Genomic DNA, 18,313 nt, shown 5'->3' with positions numbered 1-18,313 from the left:
TTCTTCACAAGCTTGCCAAACTTGTAATTCCTGAATGAACGAATGCTCAGAGAATGCGGACCTAATTGCTATTACCTAGCATGAATAACCTCCTCCTCCTCCTGAATTTAAATGAGTACCACCTGCAGGTGATCTCACCTGTGGCCTTCTCTCATGGGTCACTTATGCCTCTTCGGGGATGATGTGGTGGTGGCCATCACAGGACCAGTGAAGGGCAAAGAAGAAGATATTACCTAGCTGGGAAGGGTCTTGGAAAGTGCAGGGCCCAGCTCTTGGGCTACACACAGTTCCAAAGAGTGTGGTGTTGGTTTCAGCTCAGCTTTTGTGAAGCCCTCAGGATGTGTGGTAGAAGTCATACACACACACACACACACACACACACACACACACACACACATATATATGATGGATCAAATGATAAATGTCCCCCATAGCCTTGGGCATTTGAATACTTTGTGTCTAGGGGATGGTACTATTTGGGGATGAGTAGGAGGTATGGCCTTGTTGGAGGAGGAATGTCACTGGAGACTTGAGAGTTTGAAGACTCATGCTGTTTTGAGTTTGTTCATTCTACTTCCTGTTTGAGGGTTCAAGATGTGAGCCCTCAGCTTTCTGCTTTGGCCTCCCTGCCTCTGCTCCACCCTCATGGACTATTACTTTTCCAGGGCTGGAAACCCAAATAAACTCTTCCTTCTGTAAGTCACCTTGGTCATGCTAATTTTGTCCATATAATATGATATAATACAATATCATAATTTTCCCTCTTCCTTTTCCTCCTCCCAACCCTTTCCTGTCCCTCATCCTTGCTCTATCAAATTCATAGCCTTGGCTATGGTATTACATCACTGCTGTGGGATTCCCCTCTGTATGCTATGATTATGTTTTATTACCCTTGGTTAATAAAGAAGCTGCTTTGGCCAATGGCTCAGGCATATTCCTAGCTAGCTCTTATATCTTAAATTAATCCATTTCTATTATTTTATATTTTACTACAAGGCTCGTGGTTTGTTACCTCGCATCTTGTTTCTTGGGTGACTACATGGCATCTCCCTGACTCTGCCTTCTTTCTCCCAGCATTCAGTTTAGTTTCCCCACCTACCTACACATCACAGCCATGGAAAATACCTAATACAACGTTGGTGAGGGAGACATTACACCAACAAACAGGAAGCTAGAGATGGGGCTCACAACCCACTTGTGAGAGCTGAGGCCCCACCCACACAGCTACATTAGTCCTTTACCAGGGCAGCTTCCCTTTTGACCCAACATCTTCCCACCAGTCCTCTTTGAGGGCCCTCACCACCCTAGGGTCCACCCTAGGGGCCAAGTTCCCAACATAGGAAGCCAGGAGGATACACTCAAAACCTATGCAATCCAAAGCGAGTCATATGTATTTGTTGCGTGATAGCTGACTCTAGACTGTGGTGTCAAAGAGGCACAGAGCAGTTAGAGTGGCAGCCTTCCTCTAATCCACTCTATTCCACTGCCTAGGGCAGTGGGGAGCCTGAGGAGGGCACGAGCCAGCACTGGCAACCTGCGATGGCAGGGCGAGCCGAGGCAGGCCCGCCCTTCACGTCCCCTCATACCAGGCACCCAGGCCTGCGGGGCCCCCGAGCGTGCCGGGGATGGCTGCCCTGGCTTGACCCCGCACAGCCCCAGGCTTGCACCTGAGCGGATCCCGCGCTCCTCACGCCCCGCTCTCCTCCCCGTCCTCCCGGCCTCCGCCCCGGCCCGCTGCGGCTCCGGCCCTGGCCGGCAGGGGCCGCTCCTCGCGGCGCCCGGGGCCCCGCCGCGCCCGCCGCCGCCCGCTCCCCGCCCCTTCCCCGGCCGGCGTTCCCGTTACGCCGCCGAGCTGGGAGCCGGAGCCCGAGCCCGCGGCCGCAGCGGGAGGCGGCGCGGGGCCCGGCGGCGGCGGGGCCTGCGGGGCCTGCGGGCGCGCGCCGGGCCGGCCAGGGCGGCCATGGCGACCAGGAAGGCGGGCTCGCGGCTGGAGACGGAGATCGAGCGCTGCCGCACCGAGTGCCAATGGGAGCGGATCCCCGAGCTCGTCAAGCAGCTGTCGGCCAAGCTCATCGCCAACGGTACGCTCGGGCGCACCGGGGCTGCGGGGCCGCGGAGGCCTCCGGGGCTAGGCCCGAGACGCGGGGCGCGAGCAGGGGCGCGGCCGGGCGGCGAGGCGCAGGCCGCGCGATGTGCGCGGGGCCAGGCCCTTGGGGAACGCGGGGTCCTCCGGTCACGCGGCGTGCTGCTGGGCCGGCGGGCGGTGGCGGCGCCCCAGAGTCCGGGCGTGCAGGGCAGGGAGGATCACCGACCCCGGAGGCCAGGGGCCAGACCCTGGTGGCTTCCAAGAAGTTGAAGCTGGTGTGTGTATGGCATCCCTAGGACATGCCTGTTGGCATCTGGGGGTCACCAGAGTGTGTGCGGTGTGCTCAGGGGTCCTGCGAACGAGGATGTTGTAAACATATGGTATTCAAGGGCCCCGGGAGGACGCTCAGACTTGGAGGATGTTCGAGGTGGCATTGGCAGGTTGGGGGTGTGTGTCTTGAGGTCGGACAGTTGGATGTCAAATCTGCAGACCCAGAGAGGTCAGGGTGGAGAGTATAAGGGAAACAGAGTCAAGGAGAAGGTTAATGGGCAAAAAGGTGAGGATGTGGTTGAAGACTGAAGGGTGATGGAGCTGATTGGATGAGGGGCTTGGTGTGCCCAGGAGCCCGGAGTTGGAAACCGGTGGCTGGACTTGGCCAACGACCCCGTTTGCTGAACTGAATCTCCCAACCCATCAAACCAAAATTGCAGCCAAAATCACATTCCAGAGCGAGACTCCACGTGGCCTTATTTGTTTTGGAAGCAAGTATGGTTAATATTTGCTTGTGTTTTAGTACGCGCCAAAACCACAGGCAGGCACTAGGAGCACCGTGAGAGGGCAGAGGATTTTGTCCTGCTTCACCTCTGGCTTCCCAAGGCTGGCTGGGCCGGTGTGGGCCAAACAGCTAAGTCACAGAGAGAATGAATGAAGAGCTGGCACTGCTCATCCAAGAAAGGATGTGGACTATGGCATCCGTATCACCTGTCCCTACCCAGACGGCTAGAGAAGTCACATCACATGCCCTCTCTAAGGCCGGTCTATGCGATTTTCTGGAAATAGTGCCTGGAAATGAAAAGTCTTCTTTTCAATTGGGCTTCACTATGTAACCCTCAAACTCACCATATAGGCACATATCACCATGCAGAGAGGGGCAAGATTTTGGTGTTGCACACTGTCAACTACAGTACCTTTCTTTGAAGGGTTTTTTTTTGGAAAATGATGGTTTGTCTTAGTTAAGTTAGCACCTTGAAAGAAGGGTTCTGAGTCCCCAGAACCCCAAAGGCAGCTTGCCCTCTTTGTCTCATTTCCATACCCTTAGTTTCTTTTCTCTTGTTGAGGTCCCTGTCCTGATCTCCCGTATCAACCATTCCATCTCCTCTGTGCAGGTTGATGGTAGGAGTCAGTGTGTTTTTGAGCTTCCTCCCAGATCTTCCCGCTTCCTGCTGTCTGCCAAGTGTAGTGCCCGTGCCCACCTGTGCCAGGTCCTCACCGGGCCTCTGCCCTCATGGACTTCCTTCCTCTGGGAGGATCATTGAGAGTCAAATATGAAAGTAGTCCGTGGGGAGTAGCGTAAAGAAAACAGACAAGTTTATGTGACCGAAAACAACGGGCGGGAGGAGAGACCGGCCTGACTCAAGCCGCTGCGGTCCCTGGAATGCGTGGACGACTGGACTGTCATGCATGGGACCGTCCTTCCAGAACCTGGTTCCTGTGGCCTCAGCTGCCGCTGGGAATGGGGTGTGTGATGAGCAGGGTGGTGGGGATGAGCAGAGCACTATGGGAGATACTTTTGTCCCAAAGCCTCACGTGGTGTGGAGCAGCCACGGATGGGGCAAGGTCACTGAGACATGAAGCGGGCAAAGAGACTGCTCAGAAAGACAAAAATAAAGCAGAGAAAGGGATGAAACAAAGCCCAAATAGTGTATCTGCTGTTTGAGGGTGACTCTTCCCCTGGCTGATGGGGCCTTCCTGGGCCTGCTAGTGGGACATCTTCCTGGCTTTGGGGTCCCGACTCCCTTGTAGCTCCCGTGGGGTTGCTAGCACATGTTTTGGGCAGGTGGGACACTGCTTTACTCCGTGCAGTAAGAAAAACAAACGAACATCACACTGGTCATATAATAAGACAGCTTTTTGAAGGCAGCTGCCTGCAGGTCAACAGAAGCCTGTGGTCCTTGCAGCCAGCAGCCGGGGGCTTGGTCCTGCTGCTGCTTCACCCTGTCTCTGTGACCTTGGTCACAGCATCAACAGCCTGGAGCCTGTTGCCTCACCACTCAGTTCCCTTAATATCCAGAGCCTCTTAAAAAACGTCCTTTACTGGTGTGGTGACACGCCTGTAATCCTGGCCCTCTAGAAACAGGCAGATCTCTGTGAATTCCAGGCCTATAGGGCTCTGTAGTGAGACCACGGTGCTGTTTTTTGTTTGTTTGTTTTTAAAGAAGTTCCTTGCAGGAATTAGGAAGATTAAAAACGGGCTGGGGATGAAGTAGAGCGGGATGCTTGCCTAGCACAGTTCTGGGTTCAACAGGATGGATATGTTGACACTCCTTTAATCTCAGCACTGGAAAGGCAGAGGTGGCAGAACTCTGAGTTCCAGACAGTGGTGTATAGGAACTGGGTGTGGTTGGCATATCTATAATCCCAAGCCCTCAGAGTGGGGGAGAGTACAGGGTCATCCTTGGCTGGATCATCAGTTGGTGGCTTGGGCTATAGGAATAGGAGACTCTGACAGGAAAAAAATGATCAAAGTTTCTGAAGTCTTCCATCAGTAACCACGGAGCTTTAGGTGTGGGAGTGTTTTGTAGATGTATCAATTGGGACTGGGTGTCACAGTTCTGCGTTTTGATTGGTTGTGGTTTTCTGTAATGGTCTCCATCTTGTTGCAAAGAGTTTCCTTGATGAGGGGTAAAGACCACTTGTCTGTGGGGATGAAGACAAATGCTTATAGATTGTTGTTAGAAGTTATTAGCAAACTATTCTTTATTTTTTACCCCTTCATTCCATCAATCCTATAAATATTGAGTACCTACTGTGTGCTACAGAAGGCTGTATTAGTGAACAGACACCCAAGCCCACTTTTTGGCGGGGAAGGACCAGTGAGGCAGGTGATGTGTTCATTGCATCATAAGCAGGATGCTGATGGTAGTCGGCGCTGCTGGAGGGATGAAGGGAAAGGTTGGGTGGGAACTTGCCGGGACTGCTGATTTGACGCAGTGACTTGGGACGCCCTGCTGAGATGGCCTTATGAGAGATAGGCCCAGAGGAGCTAAAGGAGTGAGCTCAGGAGAGGGTGCTTCACAGCCCCGCCTGGGTGGAGGCAGAGCGTGTGGTGGACCTTGTGGGTTACAGTTATGGCTCTGGGTTTTCTCTGCCTGAGGTAGGAGCCAGCGGAGGGGTGGGAGCAGCAGCCACTGATTCTCTGCTTCCCCTCAGCAGGGACAGCTTCTTCTGGGAAGGACGGCCTGGCCGTTCCTCACTAGAGACTCTAAGCTGTGGGCACTGGAAGTTATTGTCTCATCCTGACCCTGGAGATAAATAGGGCTAGACATTTTGCCAAGAGATGGGCAAGTTAGAAAAGGTCAAACGTCAAGTTGGAAAGGAAGCCAGCTATCTGTCCCCCCCTTATCTGTCTACTGCCCCCCCTTATCTGTCTACTGCCCACCCCCACCCCCACTGTATGCACCATTTCATCCGCTGTTTTAAAAAAACAAGTTGGTGTGTCCCAAGCTGGCCTTGCTTTAAACTCACTGTGTGGCTGAGGATGACCTTGAACTTCTGATTCCCTAGTCTTCGCTTCCTAGAGTGCTGAGATTGTAGGCATTCCTATGTGTCTGATTTAAGCCGTGCTACGGATGGAACTCGGTGCCTTGGGTAGGAAAATGAACATTCTCCCCACATCCAGACTCCTCCTAGAGCTGGCTGAGTGACCTTGAACCAGCTGGTCAACTTCTCCATTGGCAAGCCAGGCTTTCTACACCTGCTCCGTGAGCCACAAACATCTCCAGCTCCTCATTCCACACTGTCTTAAAGAGAGAGAGAGAGAGAATCACGACCTGGTTGTAATAACTGGCTATGTGCCAGCCTGTGCTAGAAAGATGATAATCTCTTAAGTAGAAGCAGGAGAGAGATTTCTACTGAAGCCTAGGCTCTTGCTACCTAAAGTTTAGGGTAGATTCTTAGCCCACCCCACATGTGCAAATTTCCCATCTGCGTCTCGGCAAGGACAAGGTGTTGGGATCAGTGGGCGCAGTGGGTACAGGGGTGAGGAACAGCAGGAGCTAGGAGTAAGGCAGAGAACCAGGTATACGTCAGCTTGTGGTTGGCCCCCTGGGTACTCCATAGAACATTCCTGTTCTGACTTCCCAGAGTCATCGTCTAGTCTCTTAAGGTTTACCACGTGTCAAGTACAGTGCACGTGGGCTTTATCCGGACTGTTGCTGGAACTGACTGAGTGACCTCGAGCCAACTCTAAGCTCTCTGAGCCTGCCTTTCCATTGGTAAGATACCAGCTGCTCTATTAACGTGGCCGCGAGGATTGCTACCTATGAAGCTCGGTACATGGTGAGCTGGTGTTTCTTGTCCCAGGGCTTCATGTGGCCCTGGCTGGGGAACAGTGAGAGACAGAGACTTGGAAAAGCTTTATCTGAACTGGTGCTTGGTGAGAGCCTCATATATTACTGTGGCAGGAGCTGGCGTTCATGGATCCTGGGCAGTCACCGTGAGGTCATGTAGAATCTCTCTAGCCAGTTTATCTCTTTAGGCAGCCCTGCTCCTGAGCTCACTTGGAGCGGGGAAGCCCACATGGTAATTCTCATAAGGGATCTCAGCCCATCTGATTTGGGGAGACTTGGAGATATTTTAATGACCTCTTGGTGATGGGTTAGTAGGGAAATGGTGCCTTTTAAAAGCCAAAGTTTGGCTCCAGAATTTATCTGGACCATGCTATGAGAGAGGTTCTTGGTTTGCCTGTGGCTGACCTCCTTGGTGTTTGAAGGCTTGGATGGCATCACGGTTTCCCTGTCTAGACTCCTACCTAGTATCTTGAAGCCGCTGTAGACTTCTCAAGAGAGGCTGTTATTGGTGGCCCAAGGTCTTCTTGGGAAATAAAATGAATCTCTGCTGTGGAGTGAGATAATGGCCTTGCTGTTTAGGAATGACCTTTTTAGGACATTCCTGGGATACTCCACAAGCCTCCGGGAGTCAAACTGCTCCCAGGTCAGTGAGAACTCCCATGAGCCTCTACCTGTGCTTCCTGGCCAGCATCCTGCTTTTTTTTTTTTTTTTTTTTTTTGGTTTTTCAAGACAGGGTTTCTCAGTGGTTTTGGAGCCTGTCCTGGAACTAGCTCTTTTAGACCAGGCTGGTCTCGAACTCACATAGATCCGCCTGCCTCTGCCTCCCGAGTGCTGGGATTAAAGGTGTGCGCCACCACCGCCCGGCTTCAGCATCCTGCTTTTAAATACTGTCTTGTCACCCCTGAAGCTCATACTTTGTGGTACAGAATATGGCCTTACTTTTGGGTTACTGGCACTAGGCTTTGGTTCTCATGGTCCTGACAGTGAGGGCAGAAAGACCTTGACTTAGGGCAAGCGCTGGGCTGGGACTGCTCTGCTCTCCCTATGGTGTGAGTCATCATACATGGAGGGACTTTGGGGCTCTGGGCTGGGGGAGGATTCTTGACTTTCATCTTCTTGGCTCATCTTCCCATCACCTTGGAGCAGGGTCTTTTCCCCTCATTCCTGGGCTAGTTTAGTTTAGATTCCTGGCCCCTGGTTTATGGTTCTTCTTCTGCATTTGCCATTCAGCTCTGGGATCTTCAGTGAAGGTCAGAGCCTACCCATCTGTTGGGGTCTGGTCCAAGTTCCTCCTTGGAGCACAGATTCTAATTAGTCTTAATAATCAAATCCCAGAGTCAGCTCTCAGGGGTGAAAGCTGAAGGATCAGAGAAGCAGAGCAGCCAGAGTTTTTACCTCTACTAGTGCTCAGACCAAAGGGGCGATCCTGTCCCTACGAATCCTCAGACTGCATCTCAGACTGAATCCTCAGACCACCTTCAGCTCCTGTCTCCTCTCATCTTATATTTCTCTCTCAGCCCAGCCATATCTCTCCTGTCTCCTCCTCCCTAGTGCTGGGATTAAAGACATATGATCCCAAATGTTGGGATCACCTTTGTGTGAGCTCTATTTCTTCTTTAGACAGATTCAATCTCGTGCATTCCAGGGTGACTTTGAACTCACAGAGATACATCTGCCTCTGTCTCCCTCTCCCGAGTGCTGGAATTAAAGGTGTGCACCACCACTGCTTGGCCTCTGTGGCTAACTAGTGGCTTGGCTCTGCGCTCTGACCTTCAGGCAAGCTTTATGTGTTGGATCACAAACGGAATATCATCATCACACCTCCTTCACAGAGAAGGCGCCCATAACTGTGTGGACCATGTTGAGACCCTGGACATTATGTCAGGTGTCATTTTTCAAACTGTGCTGTTGGGGACCCTCTCTTGGGGGATGGGGCAAGCCTCACTTACGGAAGCAGACCCAAAACCCCTAAGGTTTCCTTTGAAGGAAGGGCACATATGCTTAGAGAACAAAAACTGTGAAATCTACCCATCAAGTCTAATTCACAGGAGAGGGAGCCCAGAGAAGGAGCTGCCCCCCTGTAAAGCCCTGGGCAGCTACAGGAGAAACAAGCGGAGTGGGTTGGAACGCGAGCCCTAGAGCTTGCCTGCTGAATTCCCTGTGAGAGGGCCTGGGAAACTCTGGGTAAAGCTCCAGCATAGCCGAAGTCCGCTGAATCCCTCGAAATCAGATGCTTTCCAGGTGAGGGCTATTTCAGAGTATGGAATATATCCTGGACATTGCGGGTCTGGGTCAGCACTCCATTCATGTTCCGAAGTTATATATAGTTATTGCAAAGGGGTGAATACACTGGGAACAGGCGTCACTTCATCTTGGGTTTTGTTACTCAAATGAATAACAGTAAAATCCAGCTTTGGGGGGCTGGGGAGATGGCTCTGTGGGTAAAGTGCTTGTTTATGAGTGAGGCTTCAAACCCTAGAACCCATGAAAGAAGCTGGAATGTAGCAGCAGGCATCAGTAGAAGCAGAAACAGGATCCCAGATTTTTCTGGCCAATCTAGCCAAAAAGATGAACTCTATTTTTAGTGAGAACCTCTATGAAGAGTGATTAAGGAATATTTGCCAATGCCAACCTCTGGTCTCCAGATGCACATGAATGGGTGAGGGCATCCACATGGGCCAGCACACCTGCATACATGCACACACATGTGTGAGCACAAACACATGGGCCAGCACACCTGCATACATGCACACACATGTGTGAGGGCATCCACATGGGTCAGCACACCTGCATACATGCACATGCATGTGTATACATGCACACACACAAATAACAATTTTTCTATTTTTAGAGAGTTCTTGATTTCAGAAATTACTGCTAATGTACTGTGACCTATAGTAGGAGTGTCCGACTTGTTATGTAGCTGTAAGGACTCCCTACAGTCCTAATAGTGCTTAGCTCAATACTTGGTCAGAGGAAATGTCACCATGGGCCCGCCATTTTATGCTGCTGGTGGCAGTGTTACCGTCTTCATTCCATGGCCAAGGCTCTTTCTCTTTCCCTCACCACCTCTCTTGTTCTTCGCCAAGCTGCTAACTTTTAAAGGGGCGAGGGCCCTTTATTTTTCTGGCCTCAAATTGTGGATGGAGTTGGGCTCACAGCTCACGGGTGCAGTATTGTGTTGACTTGGCCCACCCATAGACTTATGAGCCCACCCGTTCTCTGAGCAAATAGAGCGGGCCTCAGGAAGTAAGGTTGAGGGTCTCTTGCCTTGGAAGTGAGGGGTTCCCTCTCTACACACGCACGCACACACGCATGCACACACACTCTTGAGTGCCACTTTTCACCTTCCTTTCCACCCTGTTCTGCTGCCAGCCATGTCTCCTGTTGAGCATTTCATTGTGGTTAGGCCCTCCTTTGTGATTCTAACTTCATGCCTATAAATGAAGCTTGGCCCTGATTGGCTGAGGCATGAGCATGTGATAGTTCTAGTTAGTGAAACAGTAGTAGGTATTTACTTGATGCAGGGGCTTCTGGGAAAGATTTCCTCTTGCTGAAGAACCCCTCTATGTGAGGAAAAATAGGCACTTTTCTTCTCTGGAAAAAGCTATTCCTGCCTTTGAAGCCTGGAGTTGCTGCTGTCTTGAACCCACTATGGTTCCCAGCCCCTGAGAGAGGCTGACCCAGCTTAAAGAAAGAATGTGGCTATTGAGGGCCCAAAGACTTCTTTCTGCCTGGAGCAGCTCTTGTCTGGGCTTCCTGTTGTGTGAGGTAATGTGTTCCTCCACTGAGACCACAATAGGCAGGTGTGTGCTCAGTACTTGCTGCTGAAGGCATTCCACCCTCAGCCCTGGGGCTGCCTGGCCGGTGTGGTCTGGATGGGCACTCCAGAGCAGCCTTTGCTCTTCATTCCTATTGGCCTCACATGGCACTATTTCTCTCTCTGGGTGACCTCATGCTTGGCAGATGGTGGAGTTTTGCAGGCAGCTGATGTGTGTGAAAGCTGGTGTCCCATTGAGAAGTCCAGGAAGAAGGTTTTCATATGCCTTCCCAAACCACCCCCTCAACCACGAGACAAGGCTGTTAGGCTAAACAGTGTCATGCAAAATATGAAGGGCAGTCACAAGCTACCACAAACCTCGTGCAGGGGCAATGCCCTGCCACCTGAGGGCTTGTCTTTCCCTGCCTGCTGCGTCTTCACCTGCAGAGGTGAAGGGGCCAGCACTGCGCCGAGCGGATCCTTTGGGCCTGGAGTTGACATGTGCATACTCTCGCCCCCACTGCCAAGGGCCTCATTTGGTCCTCACAGCTGGTTTTCCTGAATTGAAGCTGTTAAAATGGTGTCAGTAGGGAAAGAGACCTGGTGGCTCCCTTAGGCTTCTCTGTCAGATGTTGGGTGTGAACTTGTATGTGAATTCCTGGTAATTGCCCTATCACCAAGTGAGGCCAAGGGTCATGGTCCTTTTCATTGAGGGGGGTGAGTGGACTGGGACCCAGGGCTGCTCACTGACGGAGTCCAGCTCTCCTGGGATCAAGTCTGTTTATTCTAGCTCTCATGCTTTTCTGACCTGGTTAGTTCAAAGAATTCCCGAGACAGCTCGTTTAGAGTCCAGGTCACCACACTCCACTTCTGGAGACCCTTTGGAGCAAATCTCGTAGGGGTCTGCATTCACCAAGTCCCCAGGCAGTACCAAGGGTACCGAGCCTTGTCATGGTTGGAGGTTCAGTGAAGACAAGGGCTGTGGGCATTGTAGATTTTCAGACATGTCTGGAGGAGTCTCCTTTACAGGTGGTGCTCTTCTTGGCTGAGGCAGGGGCTCAAACTACATTTTTAAGTAGAATCATTGGGGCTTGAACTGGCAGCTTTGAGGCCCTTGCTTTGAATCATAGGAATTAAAGAGCACCTCCTGTGTGCAGACAAAGCAGCAGGGGACAGAGGGACGTCAGAAGAGTCGAATGAGTCGAATGAGTTGGTCACCCCAGGCAGCTGTTACCGTCCAGGTCGAGGACTCAGGTTTCTGGATCTGCTGAGCTTCTGCTTCAGGTGTGCTGTTGGGGTCAAGGAGCAGGACTCTGGTTTTTGTTTTATTTTTTAAAGGTTTATTTATTTTATGTGTATGGGTGTTTTGCCTGCATGTATGTATTACATCACATGTGTGCCTGGTGCCTGCAAAGGTGAGAAGAAGGCTTCAGACCCTCCGGGACTTGAGCTGGAGACAGTTGTGAGCTGCTGTGTAGGTGCTGGGGATTGAACTCGGGTCCGCTGCAAGGGCAACAAGTGCCCTTACTAGCACACGGAAGCATGGATCGTCAGCACAGTGCCAGGTGTTTGTGCTGCAGGGAGTCAGTCCCTGGTCCCTGGTCCAGGTGTGAGACAGGAGACCCCGCAGTCTGGGGAGGATGGTGACAGCGTCGGCCATCCCACAGGGCGTGGCTGGTTTGCTGGAGAGCCGAGGGGGTGGGGTACCACCGTGGCAATGGATAGGCCTGGCAGAGTACAGGGCAGACAGGATTGTGAATTGGACAGTGGTAGAAGTAGACAAGTTGTCTTACTTTTCTGTTGCTGAGATTAAAAACAAAAACAAAACCTCGACACAAGCAGCTTAAGGGAAAAGCTTTTGTGGCTCACAGTTTGAGGGTGCAGTCCATTGTGGTGGGGAAGGCATGGTGGTGGAGCAGAAGGCCAGTTGTTCACATTTCCTGTGCGCTTGCTGGGGAAGCAGAGAGTGAGCCAGAAGTGGGCTGGGCTAGAAAGCCTCAAGGCCTTCCTCTAGTGACTACTTCCTGTATTGAGACTCCACCTCCTAAAGGTTAACAATCTTCCCAAACATCTCTGCCAGCTGAGACAAAGTATTTAAACACATGGGCCTTTGGGTGCATTTCACATTCAGAGGATGTCCTCTTGGACAGAGACTGGTTTTAATACTGGAAGCCCCAACTGTGATATCGGGCATACAGTGGCGCATAATTAATGAACAACCTACCCTTGAGGTGTTTACTTGGCAGGCCTGGCAGGCAGGACAGCTGGTTGGAGTGCTTTAGCAGGGGAAGGAACTCTGGTGCAGGGACAGCGGGGACATTGCTATCTGGCCACAGGGAAGGCACACTGTGCCTGGGTCTTGGAGGAACGAAGAACAGAAGCAGCTGGCTGGGGAATGAGAGCCTGGTCTGGGAAGGAAGTTGCCTCAGTTGGCGTTCCATTGCTATGAAGAGGCACTGTGGCCAAGGCAACTCTTATCAAAGAAAGCTTCAATTGGGGCTTGCTGATTGTTTCGGAGAGTTAGCCTCTGATCATGCCAAGAAGCAGCCAAGATGGCACTGGAGCAGTAGCTGAGAGCTTTTCACATTCTGTCCACAGGCAGCAGGCAGAGAGTGGGACACTGGGCCTAGTGTGGACGGTTGAAATTTCAGACACACCTTCTCCACCTACTCGAACCATCTAGTCCTTCCAAAGAGTTCATCAGCTGGGGACTAAGTTTGCAAATATAAATTGAGCTATGGGGGCATTCTCATTCAAACCATCACAGAAAGTGTTGGGGTTCTGATGCCTGACTCTTCAGAGGGGCAGAGGGAGCAGGGAGTACCACGGCAGTGACAGCGGTGATAGCAGATGTGAGCAGGAGCTTCCTGTGAGGCTAACTGTGACAAAGGTCCAGAGCTGAGGACAGATGGCATCTCCACGGCCCTCCCTTCCAGCCATTCGCTCAACACTTGGTGAGCCCAGTACAGGATGTCCGGGAGTTGTATATGAAATGGGAGCAGATAATGTCACCACTAGACTGTCAAGTCCAAGAGCTGAACCTTTGGTTGGTTTTGTTCATTGCCATACCCAAGCACCAGTTCTAGACACACAGCTGGTACACAGTTATGATTTCGTGGACACCAAGCCTTGATAACTGGGTCAGGACACAGTGGAGCTCAGTTACTGAATACACCACCATTGAGGAGTTTACAGACTCATTTGCCTCTCAAACGCTGAGTCTCTGCTGAGGAACACCCACTGCCCTGAGGCCACGCAGTATAGAGGGTGCTCAGGTCAGGGCTGGGTGTGGCAGTCAGACGAGGGCTGTGGCAACCCTTAGGAGGGAGTGTGAAATCTGGTCCAGAAGCAAGACTGTTGGTGTTGGCTGACTTCCCTGGTTGGCTTGCCTGGGGCTCTGTATATCCTGTCTGATGGATTCCTCTTAGTGATGACCCAGCACCAAGCCTTTTCCTCCTCAGAGCTCTTGTGGGTATCTGAGGAGCCTTTCCCAGGAGCAGAGGTGGCCCTGGGTCCCTTCTACTGCCCTCTTTGTCCTGCTCTACATACTAGCAGACTGCTTACCCTGTACCAGGAGGCCTGCTTTCCTGGAGGCACTGCCTTCCATGGCTCTTGTAGAGTCAAAGGCGTTCTTCCAAGCTTTCTAGTGCCTGGGACTGGCCAGTTGATAAGGATGTCCTGCAGGGCATGCCAAGTCCATGACCTGCAGCAAATGCTACTTTTGCTTCCTGGCCCAGGCCAAAAGATTTGATCTCTAATGGGTGCAGGGCCCAGAAGCCTGGGAATAGGGTCTGTGAGAAGCCATGCAGTTTGCTTTGCTTCCCGTGGAATCCTGCCTGTCTCCGCCCATTGTCCTGGCACTGAAGTCTTGCTAGGACTGGAGGGTTCATCAGGCCTAGCCCCTTTGTCACAGTGAGTGTCCTCTGTGGTCCTCACTCAGGACTCAGGGTTCCTGTCTCCTCACAGAACGTGGTCCTTGGCCAGACCTGGGCTTTGACTCCTCTGGGATCCTGTCAGTTCTCTCTGGGTGTGTCTGATTTGTGTAAGTGGAGCTGACTTCCTGAGAAGACCATTTCCTAGCCTCTGGGCTAGCCTGATAACATCCTCGGCCCTGCGGTTGCTTCCTGCCCTTAGAGCTCTGGAGACAGGCTAGATCAGCTCTCAGCCACTGGCTTGCGGCTTTTCTTTCTTTTCTTGGGCTGATTTTTGTAGAAGAAGTATGTGTTCATGTACATGTGTGTGAGTGTGTTACAAAGTAAGTGTGAGCAAGGATGGGGTGAGCCTATAAGAGATTGTGACAGTGAATGTGTGTGTGAGCATGTGTGTGAGAGTATATAATTGTGAATGTGTGTAGGTGTATGAGAGTGGGTGTAAACTGAGTGTATGAGCATCGGGATGTATGAATGAATTTGAGTGTGTAACTGAGTATGAGTGAATATCTGAGAATGTGTATGAGTATGTAACTGTGTGCATGTGTATAGTGTGTAACTGAGAGTGTCTTTGTGTGTGCATGTATGAGTGAGCGTGTATACACGTGTGTATAGTGCGTAACTGAGAGTGTATACACGTGTGTATAGTGTAAAACTGAGTGTATACTCGTGTGTATAGTGTGTAACTGAGAATGTGTATAGTGTGTAACTGAGAGTGTATACCTGTGTGTATACTGTATAACTGAGAGTGTATACACGTGTATAGTGTGTAACTGAGAATGTGTATAGTGTGTAACTGAGAGTGTATACTTGTGTGTATATTGTATAACTGAGTGTTTATTCTTGTGTATAGTGTGTAACTGAGAATGTGTATAGTGTGTAACTGAGAGTGTATACCTGTGTGTATACTGTATAACTGAGAGTGTATACACGTGTATAGTGTGTAACTGAGAATGTGTATAGTGTGAAACTGAGAGTGTATACACGTGTGTATAGTGTGTAACTGAGAATGTGTATAGTATGTAACTGAGAGTGTATACATGTGTGTATAGTGTGTAACTGAGAGTGTATACATGTGTGTATACTGTATAACTGAGAGTGTATACACGTGTGTATAGTGTGTAACTGTGTGACCAGCATGTTCTCTCTTCTTTCCCCAAGTTGCTTCTGTCTCCCATCCTGTCTTCTCTCATTTCTGTGCTGTGTGTAGATATAGGGAGGAGATTTTGGCATGAAGCCTGGACTTTGACTATCAAGATTTCCCCAGATCATTTATGCCAACTTCTTCTGGTGGGCCCCGAAATCTTTGCCATTTGCTATCTTTCAGTCAGGAGCTCCAGATGCTCTCCCGCTGTGAACTGGGTCGCAGTTTAAACAAGGACAGCTGGAGTTCTCCAGTAGAAACCCTGTACTGAGACCTCACCGTCAGCAGTCATGGCCAATGTGGGGAAAGCTTTGGGGGAGCAGTCCCCTGAGACCAGTGTCCTTGGCTGAGTTCTGCCTAGGGAAGGTTCATTGGTTTCAGGAGTACTTACTGAGCACCCACCATTGCCAGGTCCCAGTGTCCGGGCAAAGCGTGACAGAGTGAGTACTGAGGGGCTGGGCAAGACTGACGTGGTGCGGCTTACAGTAGACCACAGATCCCTCTTCTACAGAAGGTCAGTGTGTGTCCTTCTTGCTTTGCTGTCGATGACCCCTGGTCAGATCCCCTGTCTGGGCAGGGCTTGCTGCCTTGCGCTGGTCACAGGAAGCAAGTATCATGCTCTTCTGTGGGTCTGTGCTCCCACCTTCCAAGGCAGACTTCTCCTGCTCCCTCATCTGGTGACCACTCCCAGCCCTACAACCTACAACTCCCAGCCCTACAAGGAGGGAGGAGGAGCTTCCCTCCTGCTGCTGCTTTGGACTTCAGCTCCTCCAAAGAACACAGCCAACTGCCTCTGCTCAGAACTCTCCCCTCAGTCCCTGTCTCCGGCCTGTGCCGCTTTGCCTTTGTCTCCTCCTCTGAGACTGTGCCCTCAGCACACACGGGTGCTGGGGCTTTCCTCTCAAGGCATTGTTAGTCCTAGCTGCTCTCTGTTCCAGCCGTGACTGCTTCCTACTGATTGGACTTGCCTCAGCACCTCTAGTTCCTCAAAGACCACCCCTGTCAAAGTCACCCTTTGTTGTTGAGGCCGTGTTGCTGAACGTACTGACTGTGCCTGCATGCTTACCTCCCGTGATGCGTCAGCCTTTGTTACTTGCTTGGCTTCCTTCCAGAAGCACTAGACCACACCTGCTGGATTCCTGCTGAGACGGCTCCTCCCTGGAATGCTTTTCCTACAGGTCTAATTTTGGTTTCTGTGGCAGACACGTCCTGATTTTTCTTCCTAGGCCTTTCCCCTCAGTCTCCTCTAGCTTTGATCTGGAAACTAAATGTCATTGCAAGTTGAACTTGGCTTCGTTCCTCTGCTTCAGTAAATAGTGGTGTGGTACCGCTGCTCACCGCGAGGTCTATAGAATCATCTTTAGTCTCTGTCCTTTCTCATGGGCCGTGTATTAGATCACTTCCAGACTGCTGTAACAAATCAGCCCACATTTGTATCCTCTTAGCTTTATGGAGGTGAGGAGATGAGACGTGGGCCTCATTGGTTAATCAAGGTCATTGTGATCTTTCTGGAGCTCCACGGGTGGATCTGTGTCTCTCCTCTGCGCCGTTCCATAGCGTGTGTATGCCATGCAGTTCCTACCCTTGTCTCCATCCTCTGCCCTGTAGCCCCATCTCCTGGATGCTGACCTTCAGCTGCTCACTCACACAGTCCAGGATAATTCTTGCTTCTCCAGGTCCCTCACAGTCCCCTTTGACCATAAAATGCAGTCACACCTTCCTGAGGTCGGGATGTGGACTTGTTGGGGCCATACCTCCAACCCAGTGCAACCCAGTGCAGGAGTAAGCCTGGTTTGTTTTGCCTCTGAATTATATTCACACCTGGTCTGTTTCTCACTTTCTTCACTCTTTCTTACCTCACTCGTGTCCAGATTGCTGTCACCTCTCACCTGCATACCGTAGGAGTCTGTTTCTATACTGTCTCTTCGTCGAGTCCCCCTCCCCGCACAGCAGATGGAGGGAACTTGAGTCATAGCATTTTACCCACGACTTACAAACCCTGCAAGACTGCAGCGCTGAGAATGCCTGCCACGCTCAGTAGTGTCTGCCACCCCCAGTGCTATCCCTCTGCTCCGACTGCACAGTTTGCTTGCTGGTCCTAGACCATGCCACTTAAGACCTCCCCTCTCTGGAATGCCCTTTCGATACATAGGTCTTTGCATTCCTGACTCTGTGCTCTTATTGTCTCAAGAGCCCTCTCCTTGGCTGGTCTTTCCCTGGCCTGACCACTCAGTCTGAGGAAGATACTTCATCCTCTGAGTCGTAGCAAGTGGTTAGAAGCTGGCAGACTCTGACTAAATGCTGATGCTGTGTGGCTGTGCAGGATTAGCACAGACCAAGGGAACTGGGGGAATCAGCCCCAGGCTGACCTGCAGTGTGTCTGAAAGGATGCTGGATTCTGCAGACAGAGGCAGGAAATCCCAGCATGCACAGGCCTAAGTAGGACTAATGAACTTGGAGGATGCTGAGGACCTGGAGCGTATGTGTGAGAGAGGCTCGTGGCTCAGGCAGGGAGAGGTGGGTCTTCAGGAGTGATCATAGCCATGTTACTCTTCACTGGATTCTAAGAAGATGAGTGAAGTCTTGTGAACTCCTCTGTAGGGGGTCAAGAGCAACCACTCAAAATTCAGGGCACACCATAGTGTAAGTCACCTTTTCTCCTCTTAGATGAACTGGTTAGGGGCTGGTGAAGTGGCTTGGTGAGTAAAGGCATTTGCTGCCAGTCTTGACGACCTAAATTCTATCCCCAGGACACACATGATAGAGGGAGAGAACTAACTCCCAGAAATTGTCCTTTGGCCTTCACATGTATACTGTGATGCGTG

General features: G+C 51.3%; 1 protein-coding gene across 3 annotated transcripts in view; it reads left to right on the top strand.

Moving 5' to 3' along the window:
• The first annotated feature begins 1,841 nt into the window (after positions 1-1,841).
• Positions 1,842-18,313, top strand: part of Ttc7b (tetratricopeptide repeat domain 7B) — a 213,169-nt gene continuing 196,697 nt past the window's right edge. The window contains exon 1 of one of the 3 annotated variants that reach the window (XM_050151530.1): positions 1,842-2,081. In XM_050151530.1, coding sequence (XP_050007487.1) covers positions 1,961-2,081 — 121 coding nt within the window. In that variant the 5' untranslated portion in view covers positions 1,842-1,960. The remainder of the gene's footprint in view (positions 2,082-18,313) is intronic. The other 2 variants (XM_050151527.1, XM_050151528.1) reach the window with 2 other exon arrangements.

Source organism: Alexandromys fortis, unplaced genomic scaffold, assembly GCF_014885135.2.
Source record: "Alexandromys fortis isolate MF-2015 unplaced genomic scaffold, M_Fortis_MF-2015_v1.1 scaffold_63, whole genome shotgun sequence".
Taxonomy (NCBI): Eukaryota; Metazoa; Chordata; class Mammalia; order Rodentia; family Cricetidae; genus Alexandromys; species Alexandromys fortis.
This window is presented reverse-complemented; position numbering and strand designations above follow the sequence as displayed.